This window comes from Apium graveolens, chromosome 6 (assembly GCF_009905375.1).
Source record: "Apium graveolens cultivar Ventura chromosome 6, ASM990537v1, whole genome shotgun sequence".
Lineage (NCBI taxonomy): Eukaryota > Viridiplantae > Streptophyta > Magnoliopsida > Apiales > Apiaceae > Apium > Apium graveolens.
The window spans coordinates 245,868,873-245,881,620 of NC_133652.1; the positions used below are offsets into that span (position 1 = coordinate 245,868,873).

The 12,748-nt window shown below is 33.2% G+C and overlaps 1 protein-coding gene and 1 long non-coding RNA gene across 2 annotated transcripts; one reads left to right on the forward strand and one right to left on the reverse strand.

Annotated features, from left to right (window-relative positions):
- Nucleotides 1–362: 362 nt before the first annotated feature.
- Nucleotides 363–6,512, reverse strand: LOC141668146 (uncharacterized). The gene is made up of 11 exons (XR_012552938.1): nt 6,071–6,512; nt 5,178–5,263; nt 4,499–4,561; nt 4,289–4,397; nt 3,451–3,513; nt 3,241–3,349; nt 2,403–2,465; nt 1,948–2,301; nt 1,272–1,829; nt 889–1,097; nt 363–755 (listed from the first exon to the last, which is right to left on the reverse strand). It is a non-coding gene; the product is annotated as an uncharacterized LOC141668146 (long non-coding RNA).
- Nucleotides 6,513–9,113: 2,601 nt separating this feature from the next.
- LOC141666989 (L-ascorbate oxidase homolog) lies at nt 9,114–12,131 on the forward strand. Its single transcript, XM_074473259.1, has 7 exons — nt 9,114–9,450; nt 9,599–9,708; nt 10,049–10,319; nt 10,441–10,549; nt 10,664–11,384; nt 11,483–11,561; nt 11,686–12,131. Exons 1-7 carry the CDS (start codon nt 9,280–9,282, stop codon nt 11,899–11,901), a joined length of 1,677 nt encoding a protein of 558 aa, XP_074329360.1. The 5' UTR covers nt 9,114–9,279; the 3' UTR covers nt 11,902–12,131.
- The last annotated feature ends 617 nt before the right edge of the window (nt 12,132–12,748 follow it).

Genomic DNA, 12,748 nt, shown 5'->3' on the forward strand with positions numbered 1-12,748 from the left:
AATTATGTTTTCAAAAATTTAAACGGTATCAAATAAAGTATTGCGATTTATTTTGTCATAATTTTTTTTATTATAATATTATTAAAATATCAGGAAAAAAATATTAAGTGATAACAATGAATAAGATGAAACATCTCCAGCCTTGGGATGTATTATATCAGAAGTCCGAGCATTTTGAAAGGATTGTTTTTAGATGGATTGATCAAAATACATATGAAATTAAAAAAAATAAAAAACACTTTAAGGATCCGTTTCCATCAAGACATGATGATACAAAAAACTAAGATCCTATAGAACATCAGTTTTATATTTCTCTACATACAAAATTATGCAAATCATACATCTAAGGAGAACCACTGCACTCTAATGGGGACACCCAAAATATGAGTGTGCAAAGACATTTATAAATGGCAAAGCCAAATTTAATCACTCTGAAAATCAGACAAAAAATCAGTAGCCTATATAACTAAAATTCCTCTATAAAGATTATCATCACAAATTCAGCAAGATACCTATATCACTTGTTTGTCCACGAGCGCGTCTGGTTGTTTCTCCCCACCCAGCTAAACTTCCATCCTCTACTCCCAACTAAATCCTGTTAAGTTCTGCATCATTGGTTTGTAGACCGGATCACCATTTCCGGTATCGAAACTTCTTGCTATTCCTCCATTCCATTAATGGCAATTAGCTCTCATCAGTCCACCAAATGTGTGAAGATTTTATGTGACCTCGTGCCTTGACAAAGATACAATAGGCTACATCTTCCAAGTTGAGGATGATTAGTTGCAATGAATCTATAATTGTATAGTAGTTTTGGGTGCACGTAAAATTATTTCCAAAGAGTTGCACCGAATGAATACATCATATAGTGTTGATTAAATGTTATACCAGCTTATATTTTGCAGCTCTGTCGCGGTGCAGATAGGTGGTCAAGCCATTGGTCACCTAGTTTTTATTATTGGTTTACCTGGGCAGTATATGCAAAACCATCTTTTTTCTCGCCTACAAAACCACCGGTCTGCCCATATATGGTTAAATTTACAAGAAATCTACAGCTTATTAGGTGAATAAGGTATGGGGATCCATATAACTTAAATCTGCATACAAATACAACAACAAAAACATTCGAATTAATAATAAACAATATGATCAAACACAATAAATTACAATTTACAAAAAAAATCAATATATTGATCGTCAAATTAGGAGGCTCAAATTTTTAATATATTGATTGTCAAATTAGAAAGCATATTATAATATTCATGACTTACATATTAATTTATGAAAGATTATCCATAAGAGTTGCTACTATACACTCCATATCCGCAAAGTTTAAAGAAAATAAAATAATATAACAACAAATTGATGGTATACAGTTAGTAAAATGCTACAATACACTCACTATATCCGCAAATTTCAAAGAAATTTAAATAAATTAATAACAAATTGATAGTATACTGTTAGTAAAATGCTACAATACGCTCACCATTTCCGCAAATTTCAAGAAATTAAAATAATGTACCAGACAACAACAAATTTGGCTGCCTAATATTTGCAGGAAGCAATTCTCAACAGGGGATAAGATATAAAACATTCATCTTCTTAAGACACTGCATATCATCACAGGATCGTCTGAGAAATATTCCCCCTTGCAAACATATAAAATACAGTAAACGATAGAATACTTCACTGTTCAAACAAAAAGAAAACTCAGACCTTGTCATAAAGATGCTGAGCAAGCTCCCACAACAAAGAAGCATACATTTTACTTGTTGTATGTACAATTTTCATTCATCCAACATGTCTGATAAATTCAAACCGAAGTATACCTGGAAAAGATTCAACTGTATAAGCAATAATAAATTCAATATGAAGGCAATGTATCGCAGTAAGATACATTGCTTTACAGACCATGAATAACTTTCAATTCTAAAGATGCAAGTCTACCTAATTCGTCTTTTAGAGCTTTAGTTCTTGCTGGCTTTGCAGGTTTAATGATCTTACCAATAAGAACTAATAGGATTGAAATATCACTTGCGACAAAGTACACACTTTTGTATGCACTTAGTGTTTCATTTAAAATTAACACCCCTGATCAATCAAGTAAACAGTTTCTTAAATTTCCTTAATCTTATAAATAGATCAATTCCTAAAATCCACTTCTCTTCTTTATAAAAAGACTTAAAACTTACTAAAAAACCGACACAGGCATAGTTCAGAACCAGAATTGTGTAAGCAAAGTTCATGACGAAAAGAATCTTCTGAAGTATAGCCATTTTCGGAGTAATCATTTGCTACCATCTGTAAATGATTGTTCATAAACATGTAAAGTTAAAATTAAGACTAACACAGAAATGTCCAATTAATATAACATTGAAGAATCTGAGATGCCTGTTTGTTACCTCTTGAACCAACTATAAGTAGAATTGAATGAATGAAGAATATAAGTATCCAGGATACAAACCCTGTCATACAAACAAACCACCCAAATTAATCAAACTGAAGAAGCAACAATTTTACACCAGATATGATGCATATGTACAAACACACATCATGCACACACCCAAAAAATAAAAAAGAATTCATGACTTTGAGCATTGTAAGGCTCTTAATAATTCTCGTCCCTAATTAAGATAACATGTTACCTTGTCAGACTGTAGCATGACAGAGCGACACCTATTATTAGTGAAATATTAACTCCATTCTGAGAATTAAAAGGCCATCAAAGACAATGAGAATGATCCTACTACTACATTGATGGGTACGATTTGATGGCATTACAAGTAGAAGAAATTAAGAACCTTCAATTAAAAAATGCATAGATCCTCTTCCCTAATTGTTTCTTCTCTTTAATTTCCCATTTTTAGTCATTAATTTTTTAAAAATGTTAACATGGCACTCCAATAGAAATTACTTTTGGCAGTTACAATAATAATTTTAGCAAGACTTAAACAAAAATAGTAATAATATATGCAAGCCTCAGACTAAGAACGAAATTAGCACCGAGTAGAACAAAAACGGGAGATACACATCATAAGAGTAAAGACGGAGAACTCTTTCCTAAGACTTATATGCCAAACAGCAGTGACAAAGTACACACTTTTGTATGCACTTAGTGTTACATTTAAAATTAACACCCCTGATCAATCAAGTAAACAGTTTCTTAAATTTCCTTAATCTTATAAATAGATCAATTCCTAAAATCCACTTCTCTTCTTTATAAAAAGACGTAAAACTTACTAAAAAACCGACACAGGCATAGTTCAGAACCAGAATTGTGTAAGCAAAGTTCATGACGAAAAGAATCTTCTGAAGTATAGCCATTTTCGGAGTAATCATTTGCTACCATCTGTAAATGATTGTTCATAAACATGTAAAGTTAAAATTAAGACTAACACAGAAATGTCCAATTAATATAACATTGAAGAATCTGAGATGCATGTTTGTTACCTCTTGAACCAACTATAAGTAGAATTGAATGAATGAAGAATATAAGTATCCAGGATACAAACCCTGTCATACAAACAAACCACCCAAATTAATCAAACTGAGGAAGCAACAATTTTACACCAGATATGATGCATATGTACAAACACACATCATGCACACACCCAAAAAATAAAAAAGAATTCATGACTTTGAGCATTGTAAGGCTCTTAATAATTCTCGTCCATAATTAAGATAACATGTTACCATGTCAGACTGTAGCATGACAGAACGACACCTATTATTAGTGAAATATTAACTCCATTCTGAGAATTAAAAGGCCATCAAAGACAATGAGAATGATCCTACTACTACATTGATGGGTACGATTTGATGGCATTACAAGTAGAAGAAATTAAGAACCTTCAATTAAAAAATGCATAGATCCTCTTCCCTAATTGTTTCTTCTCTTTAATTTCCCATTTTTAGTCATTAATTTTTTAAAAATGTTAACATGGCACTCCAATAGAAATTACTTTTGGCAGTTACAATAATAATTTTAGCAAGACTTAAACAAAAATAGTAATAATATATGCAAGCCTCAGACTAAGAATGAAATTAGCACCGAGTAGAACAAAAACGGGAGATACACATCATAAGAGTAAAGACGGAGAACTCTTTCCTAAGACTTACATGCCAAACAGCAGTGACAAAGTACACACTTTTGTATGCACTTAGTGTTTCATTTAAAATTAACACCCCTGATCAATCAAGTAAACAGTTTCTTAAATTTCCTTAATCTTATAAATAGATCAATTCCTAAAATCCACTTCTCTTCTTTATAAAAAGATGTAAAACTTACTAAAAAACCGACACAGGCATAGTTCAGAACCAGAATTGTGTAAGCAAAGTTCATGACGAAAAGAATCTTCTGAAGTATAGCCATTTTCGGAGTAATCATTTGCTACCATCTGTAAATGATTGTTCATAAACATGTAAAGTTAAAATTAAGACTAACACAGAAATGTCCAATTAATATAACATTGAAGAATCTGAGATGCCTGTTTGTTACCTCTTGAACCAACTATAAGTAGAATTGAATGAATGAAGAATATAAGTATCCAGGATACAAACCCTGTCATACAAACAAACCACCCAAATTAATCAAACTGAAGAAGCAACAATTTTACACCAGATATGATGCATATGTACAAACACACATCATGCACACACCCAAAAAATAAAAAAGAACTCATGACTTTGAGCATTGTAAGGCTCTTAATAATTTTCGTCCCTAATTAAGATAACATGTTACCTTGTCAGACTGTAGCATGACAGAGCGACACCTATTATTAGTGAAATATTAACTCCATTCTGAGAATTAAAAGGCCATCAAAGACAATGAGAATGATCCTACTACTACATTGATGGGTACGATTTGATGGCATTACAAGTAGAAGAAATTAAGAACCTTCAATTAAAAAATGCATAGATCCTCTTCCCTAATTGTTTCTTCTCTTTAATTTCCCATTTTTAGTCATTAATTTTTTAAAAATGTTAACATGGCACTCTATTAGAAATTACTTTTGGCAGTTACAATAATAATTTTAGCAAGACTTAAACAAAAATAGTAATAATATATGCAAGCCTCAGACTAATAACGACTAATAACGAAATTAGCACCGAGTAGAACAAAAACGGGAGATACACATCGTAAGAGTAAAGACAGAGAACTTTTTCCTAAGACTTACATGCCAAACAGCAGTGACAGTTTGTGTAGCCAGCAAGTGGAATAAACTTGGTTTCTTTCCTTTTTGGAGGAGTCTCCCATAGACATCTAGAGGGAAAAAACATCATCTTAAATGTATTTCTTTAACAGTTAATTACCGCCTATAATGACTTTAGTCTGTTTGTGTAAGAGTGAAATTTTTTGAGATAGTTTGTCAACTTGCCTTGCTTATAGTTAGGAGGATGGGGTAAACAACGCTTACAATTTACAAAACATAGATTAAGTAAGAGAGGTTAACAGTGACGCAACCAAGTGTTGACTTGTATATTCCATGTAATTGGCACCTCAACTGCACTCTTTGCCAACTTAGCACCCAAGATGTCAATAATTTTTGCCCGGTCCCATAGTGGTTTTTGCTTTTACTTAACAAATCTCTCACAACCCCTGATAACACCATAACACCTGCTTTATATGCCCTGCCTATAATTTTTGTGTAAAAACCAATACAAAACTCTAACCTGGTCATTAACTAAGAATTTTGATTCAAGATCCTAATATACACATCCTTAAAGAACCTATCGATAGTTCCCCCCTTATTCCAAACCTCCTCCACCCCCAAAAAATTCCAATCTCACTAACAAAATCAATTGTTGAAAAATCTCCAATCACAAGCACTCATATTTTAGCCCATAGTCATAAATCAACACACCACAAAGTTCGATTTTTTCTTATCCCAAATTACCCTAAATTGCAAGTAATTGGCAACAAACATACAACAGATGAAGCATATAACAACATAGTTACTAAAATAAAGCATAAAAACACATACCCAGATGACATTTAAGCAAAAAATCCAATCTTTAACACAGATTGATATGTGATATAAAATCACAAATCAAAAAATTAAAAAATTACCTGAGCGTGAAATCCATAGGAGAGGCAATTTGGTACTTTCCTATTGATTTTTGTAGTTTGTAGCAGATTTATAGCAATCACTTCATACTATTTGGCATGGGAAGGCAAGAAGACCGTAAGTGATGATGATTAAATTCGATTTGGTTGGTGAATGAATTGCCTCTTGGTATTTCTGCTAATAATTATGATGATAATGATAAGCGTTTCACAACTTAATATCGCAAGAATTGAGAATAAATCAGTGAGGGCTTGAGAAAATGAGAAGGAAGTTTGATGCCATCTCAAGGCTGCCACGTAGACACTCGAGATTCTCCTTTATATAGATATATAGATGTTAATGATATGAAGGACCAATTTTCAAAGGTGTGAAATGTTGAACATTTCACCCTTTAACTTTAAGAAAAAATTAGACGAGGTTGATGATTGTGGGAAATCAGTAAATTTAAGCTTGGACATCGTAGCATCACTCCATAATCAGTAGATTTTACATATGCAAGTTGAGAATCAAACTATTCCAACTTCAGTCTCCCATAAACCGCGTAAATCTACATAGTCTAAACCGTAATGATTTCACTAAACCCCTTCCTGGACGTTGCTGTTTCTTCACCAAATACGAAGTCACCGAGTAACCTGCTGTGCCTGTGTACATGTGTATTGCTAGACGGTAACTTGTTTGGGGACACCATTTACTTGACTATGTTAGGAATTGGTGGTTTAAATTTAATTTTTTTATCCATTTAACTAGATTTTTCGTAATTTTTGATATTAATAAGTGTTAAAAATTAGTAATATTCATTTTATATCCAACTTATTTCTTATTATTATATCACTATAAATAAAATTAAATATTTTTTTAAATTATAACACATTTTCTAGTATTATAGTGCATTGTTCATTTTTTAGTGGAGGCATTTCGTAACTGATTTTTTCAATGCATGTTATGTATCAGTATTGATCTTGTGTAAACTGAAAAATTTATTACTGCATGTAACGCATTGGTGCTGCCTGTTGCGTTAACTGAAATTTTTTATAAGTATTGGTCTTGTGTTAACTGAAAATTGTACGGTGTTAACTAAATTTTTTTTATTATCATATTAGTATAAATGTTATAAAATTCAGTAAATAGAAGACATCAGTCAAAATACTGATTTAAGATTATTTGGAAAATCGGGTATTAATCAGAAGGATTAATCATAGTGAAAATTAGATTTATTTTAATATTTTAAATTATATGTAATTTTTATATCGTGTCTTTAGCAATAATTTATAAGATAACATATTTACCATATTATATGATTTACAATTATATAAACTTAATTGAAATTCTATTTTATATATATAATAATTTGTTTATAATATACCAATTTAGAAGAATACATGAAAATTAATTGAATTTTAAAAATCAAATTAATTATGTGTCCTGCGTAAAATTAATTAGTAAAATGGAGAATTTCCAGAATGGCGACTAGTGGTATTGATCATGTGTTAAAACTGGAAAGTAAAAAAATTATTACAATCATGAGACGCATTGGTATGGTGGTGTTGGTTTGATGAAATACTAGGTAGCGTAGCGTTGGGGTACAGAAGAAAAAAAACACACAGACACAGCTAAGCACATGCATGAACATTCCGTGTGTTGCGTCAAGAATCACGGGCATTCCCGATTTAACATCAATTTAAACCATAAAAGAAACTCTCGTCCCAATCATTTTCACACAATACTTTCCTTCAACCGTATCCATCATCATTTCTACGCGTTTCGGTGTTCAACCCATTCCAATTTATCATTATATACTCTATCCACCTAAGATTAATACTTGTATGAACTCTATTATTCAATTTGTTCACATTTTGCTAATTATCGATACAAACAAAATCTTAATGGTTGCACAAACCGTATCATCTCAAATTCTTAATATATATCCCCATTTTTATCTTATTTAGAGCATTTTTAATGGAGATGCGTTTTTAGTTAAAAATGTACCAAATATAAATAAATATATAAAAAACATTATTGTAGTTAATCTGCGCTACCCTTCGGGTGCGTACTGGGTAAATTCTACGAACTCACGCAATATCCTGCAAAACACGTGAATCAGGGTTGCAATTTACATAAATATATTATTTAGATATTATGTAAATCTAAAAATTTAGCCAATCTATTTATATTGGCTATATTTATTGAATATCTAAAAACCTGTAGTTAAATTAAACATAATCTATTACCATATTCAAATTATGCATTTTCTTTATAATAACCTGAAATAATAACAATATACTATTTTTTAAAATATAGGCAATCACTATAGTCAATTCATTGGAGTAAATAAGTAAATAACCTTACAAGTCCAGTAAATTTTTACATAATTTTTTAAACTATTTGGAGATGTTAGATCCCTACACTTTATTATTTGAAATAGATAAAATTTATTTTAATTATTTTTTTCTGAAGTTCCGATTATACCCCTGTCCAATTCAATGATTTTCTGATCAGGGGTGCATAAATACCCATATTTAAGTTAAAGGGTGCAATTTATTTTTCCCAAACTTTTTGTACATATTTATTTTTCTAGCAAGTTAGAGGGTGTCAACTGTAATTATCTCTAAAATTATCTCTAATTAGTAAGTTCTTACGATTATATATTTTCCTTATAGGACTAAAATGTCAAAATATTAATCCCTCCAGCTTGGAGTACCGCATTGCTAATTGAGCTAAAAATAATATTAAATTTGGTAAGTTTTACCTAATTGCTAAAAACTCTAATTTCTGATCGAGGACAAAATAAATGGAAGGAAAGTTAAACCTAAATTCGAAGATACACGACAAGCATTATATATTATTTTGACAAAAGAGAGTGAGTTTAATAAGGGCAAAATTAAGAATGTGAAAGAGAAGGAAATGGTAATAAAAATACAGCTTGGAAAAGGGAACAAAATCATTTCTATTACGCGCCAACAGGCTGCAGCTATCTCCAGCTGCTACATGACCATTACATAATATGTTACGTAAGTTGTAGTTTTGTATATAAGTGTGTTGGTTGAGTTCCTTTCTTCACCATCATCAATATATACATACCTTGGCTTGTTTCTTCTCCAACATCAGTTTTTACAACATATATCTCACAATATCAAACACATTATATAGAGAGAATATCGATATCGACATCCGGCCAGTATCTACAGAGAAATAGCTAGATCGTATAAGAATAATGCTGCCAAGTAGCAAAGGCATGGGAAAATGTAGTCTGTTGATACTTATGATCTCTGCCATTCTGGTTTGTCATAGTGTAGTTAACATTGTTGGTGCTGAAGATCCATACAAATATTTCGACTGGACGATCACGTACGGCGACATTTATCCCATGGGTGTTAAGCAAAGGGTATATTTATATTACCAGTTACCACCAATATATACCCCCTAGCTAGCTAATTTCTATTTGTTTCTTCTATACTTGCCTTGAAGTCCTGAACCCCCCTCATTATGAACGCTCGTGTACTTATCATAACTATATTGACAATGCATTGCAGGGTATTCTTATAAATGGACAATTCCCTGGACCTGATATTGACTGTGTTACAAATGACAATCTCATCATCAATGTCCATAATCACTTGCCTGAGCCTTTTCTCCTTTCCTGGTTAGTTCACCTCTCTCTCTCTCTCTCTCCCTCTCTCTCTCTTGGTCAGCAAGTTATATTGTTAGGAGTTGTTTCTAGGTATGGCCTGTATATTAAATATTTAAAATTCTAACCGATTCCCTGAATTTGTCAATTATTTGGCTTCCAACATCACTCAAAGTCTCAAATTAGCAATTTCCTAGTTGTTATGAATTGCTTTCCCTTTTATTTCTTTTCCATAAATTTTCTCATATTTTTCCTTTTTTTCTTGAAAAAAATTCTTAAAAATAACAATGCACCATCATGCATGGTACAATGTGTATACAACTATACTCAAGTGACATGTACTGCGGGCATGCAGGAATGGGCTTCAACAAAGAAGAAATTCATACCAAGATGGAGTATATGGAACAACATGTCCCATTCCTCCAGGGAAGAACTTTACATACAAAATGCAAGCAAAGGATCAAATAGGCAGCTTCTATTACTTCCCTTCTCTCGCTTTCCACAAGGCTGCCGGTGGTTTTGGAGGCATTCGAATTCTCAGCAGACCTCGTATTCCTGTCCCCTTCTCTGACCCTGCTGCAGATTTCACTCTTCTCATTGGAGATTGGTACAAATCCAATCATGCGGTATGGAATCTTGTCAATTTTCATCAAATTTTATTTACAATGCATTCTGGCTAGTTAATTAAGGTTATGCTTTGCTTTATTAGAAACAATTAAATTGAGCTACTATTCGTACTGTAAACAGAGATTAAGAAGAATTTTGGACTATGGAAGAATGCTGCCTTACCCAGATGGAATATTAATCAACGGCCATGGTACAAATGGCTCTGCAGCATCTTTCACAGTTGAACAAGGTACTTATAGATAATGGAGTATGTATATCTCCTTGGTACTAGACATATCTAAGTAGACCGTCACATGTTATGCTAGACACTATTTAACATTATTTTGCTCCCATATATATGCAGGGAAAACCTACAGATTCAGGATATCGAATGTAGGGTTACGTAATTCTCTCAACTTTCGAATCCAGGGTCACAAAATGATGTTGGTTGAAGTAGAAGGAACCCATACCTTACAAACCACATATACATCACTTGATGTCCATGTTGGTCAATCCTACTCTGTGTTGGTCACTGCAGATCAGCCAGCTCAGGACTTTTATATCACAGTTTCCGCGCTCTTTGTCGCAGATAAAGATCTCCTCACCACCACAGGCGTCCTTCACTACTCTAATTCTCAGAAACCTGTTTTTGGCCTGCCTCCTCCTGGTCCTACCAACCACATCCGCTGGTCATTAAACCAGGCACGTTCCATCAGGACTAATTTGACTGCAAGCGGTCCAAGACCCAACCCACAAGGATCATATCATTACGGACTTATCAATATAAGCAGGACAGTGAAGCTTGTTAACAAACCAAGTCAAGTGAATGGGAAGCAGAGATATGGTATCAATGGTGTTTCCTTCATACCATCGGATACACCTCTTAAGCTTGCTGACTTCTTTAAAATTGATGGAGTCTTCCGAGTTGGAAGCATACCTGACAGTGCAAATGGACAGGAGCCGTTGCATCTAGACACATCTGTCATGGGTGCTGATTTCAGAGCTTTTCTGGAGATTGTGTTTGAGAATCATGAGAAGACCACTCAGACCTATCACCTTGATGGATACTCCTTTTTCGTAGTTGGGTAAGCATAACTAAATTACATATATGAATCCTCCGAAAATCCTTCTTGATCATATTACAAGTCTATACATATATTAATTAACTATCAATTGCCTGCAGGATGGACGGGGGTTCATGGACTCCTTCATCCCGGAATCAATATAACCTAGTAGATGCTGTTTCGCGTTCAACCACACAGGTACTCTACACAATACCTACAATTTTCATCGACAGCTATATACCTTCACGACTAAAGTTACTACTCGTTTTCTAATGAATTCTTTGTCAAAGCTAACTTAAATAAAATTTGGTGCTGCCTGCAGGTATATCCTAGATCTTGGACGGCAATCTATATATCGCTAGACAATGTAGGAATGTGGAATCTAAGAAGCGAGTATTGGGCACGACAGTACCTGGGACAGCAATTTTATTTGAGAGTCTACTCTCCAGTCGAGTCTCCCAGAGACGAATACTCCATTCCAAAAAATGCTCTACTCTGCGGTCGAGCTAGCGGTAGAACAATACCACCTCCTGTTTAATAACAAATCATATTTACCTAGCGCTATCATACATAGCTACTGATGAGTTTTACATATTGCCAACTCAAAAATCCTCTTCATTATTTAATTGATTATTGTCATGCACGTACATTTCACAAGAGATGACTTGCCTGTAAGTACTTTACCATGCCTCTGTACTGATGTTCATGTAATAAACCACTTTCATTTTGTATGATGTGCTTATTCATGTGTGTGTCTGTGTCTACTCAGCTGTCGAGTCCACCTATACATCTTTACATTTGCAAAACATGCATCCATTTCATTTCTCTTGAATGCACTTTTGTACTTCACGAATCAACGGGGAAGAAGCTTTTGCGAGATTGATGCTAAATAATTAGCAATCACCATTGTTGGTACTTTTAAGCTATGGTTTACTTATATCATCTTCTTGAGAATATTGGGTATACTCATTGTTAAGCTCATGGTTAGATGTTTCGAGTTTAAACCCACTGCTCGATCCAATAACGACTCTCTACTCATGGTCTAATGAGACTCCATTTGGGAGTGTTTGTTGAAAATTGTTGTGTTGGGAAAAATTATGATTGTTTGGTGATGTTTTTATTTTATGCATATTTTGAGATATAATATATAAAAATAATGTTTTTGAGAAGTTTTGATGGTGAAACTGATAGTTATTTTCTGCAAAAGCTTTTCCGGACAACAGTTTTTAGAATTTACGAAACGCTTTTCATTAATTTCTGTTTAATAATATCATTTATCCCGCCCAGTTCAATCTCTCAGCACACTCTTCTCCGTGTCAAACGACAAATTTCCTATAAATTCGACCTGGATTCCATGGTCTTGGCAACCTCAGTATGATGTTACT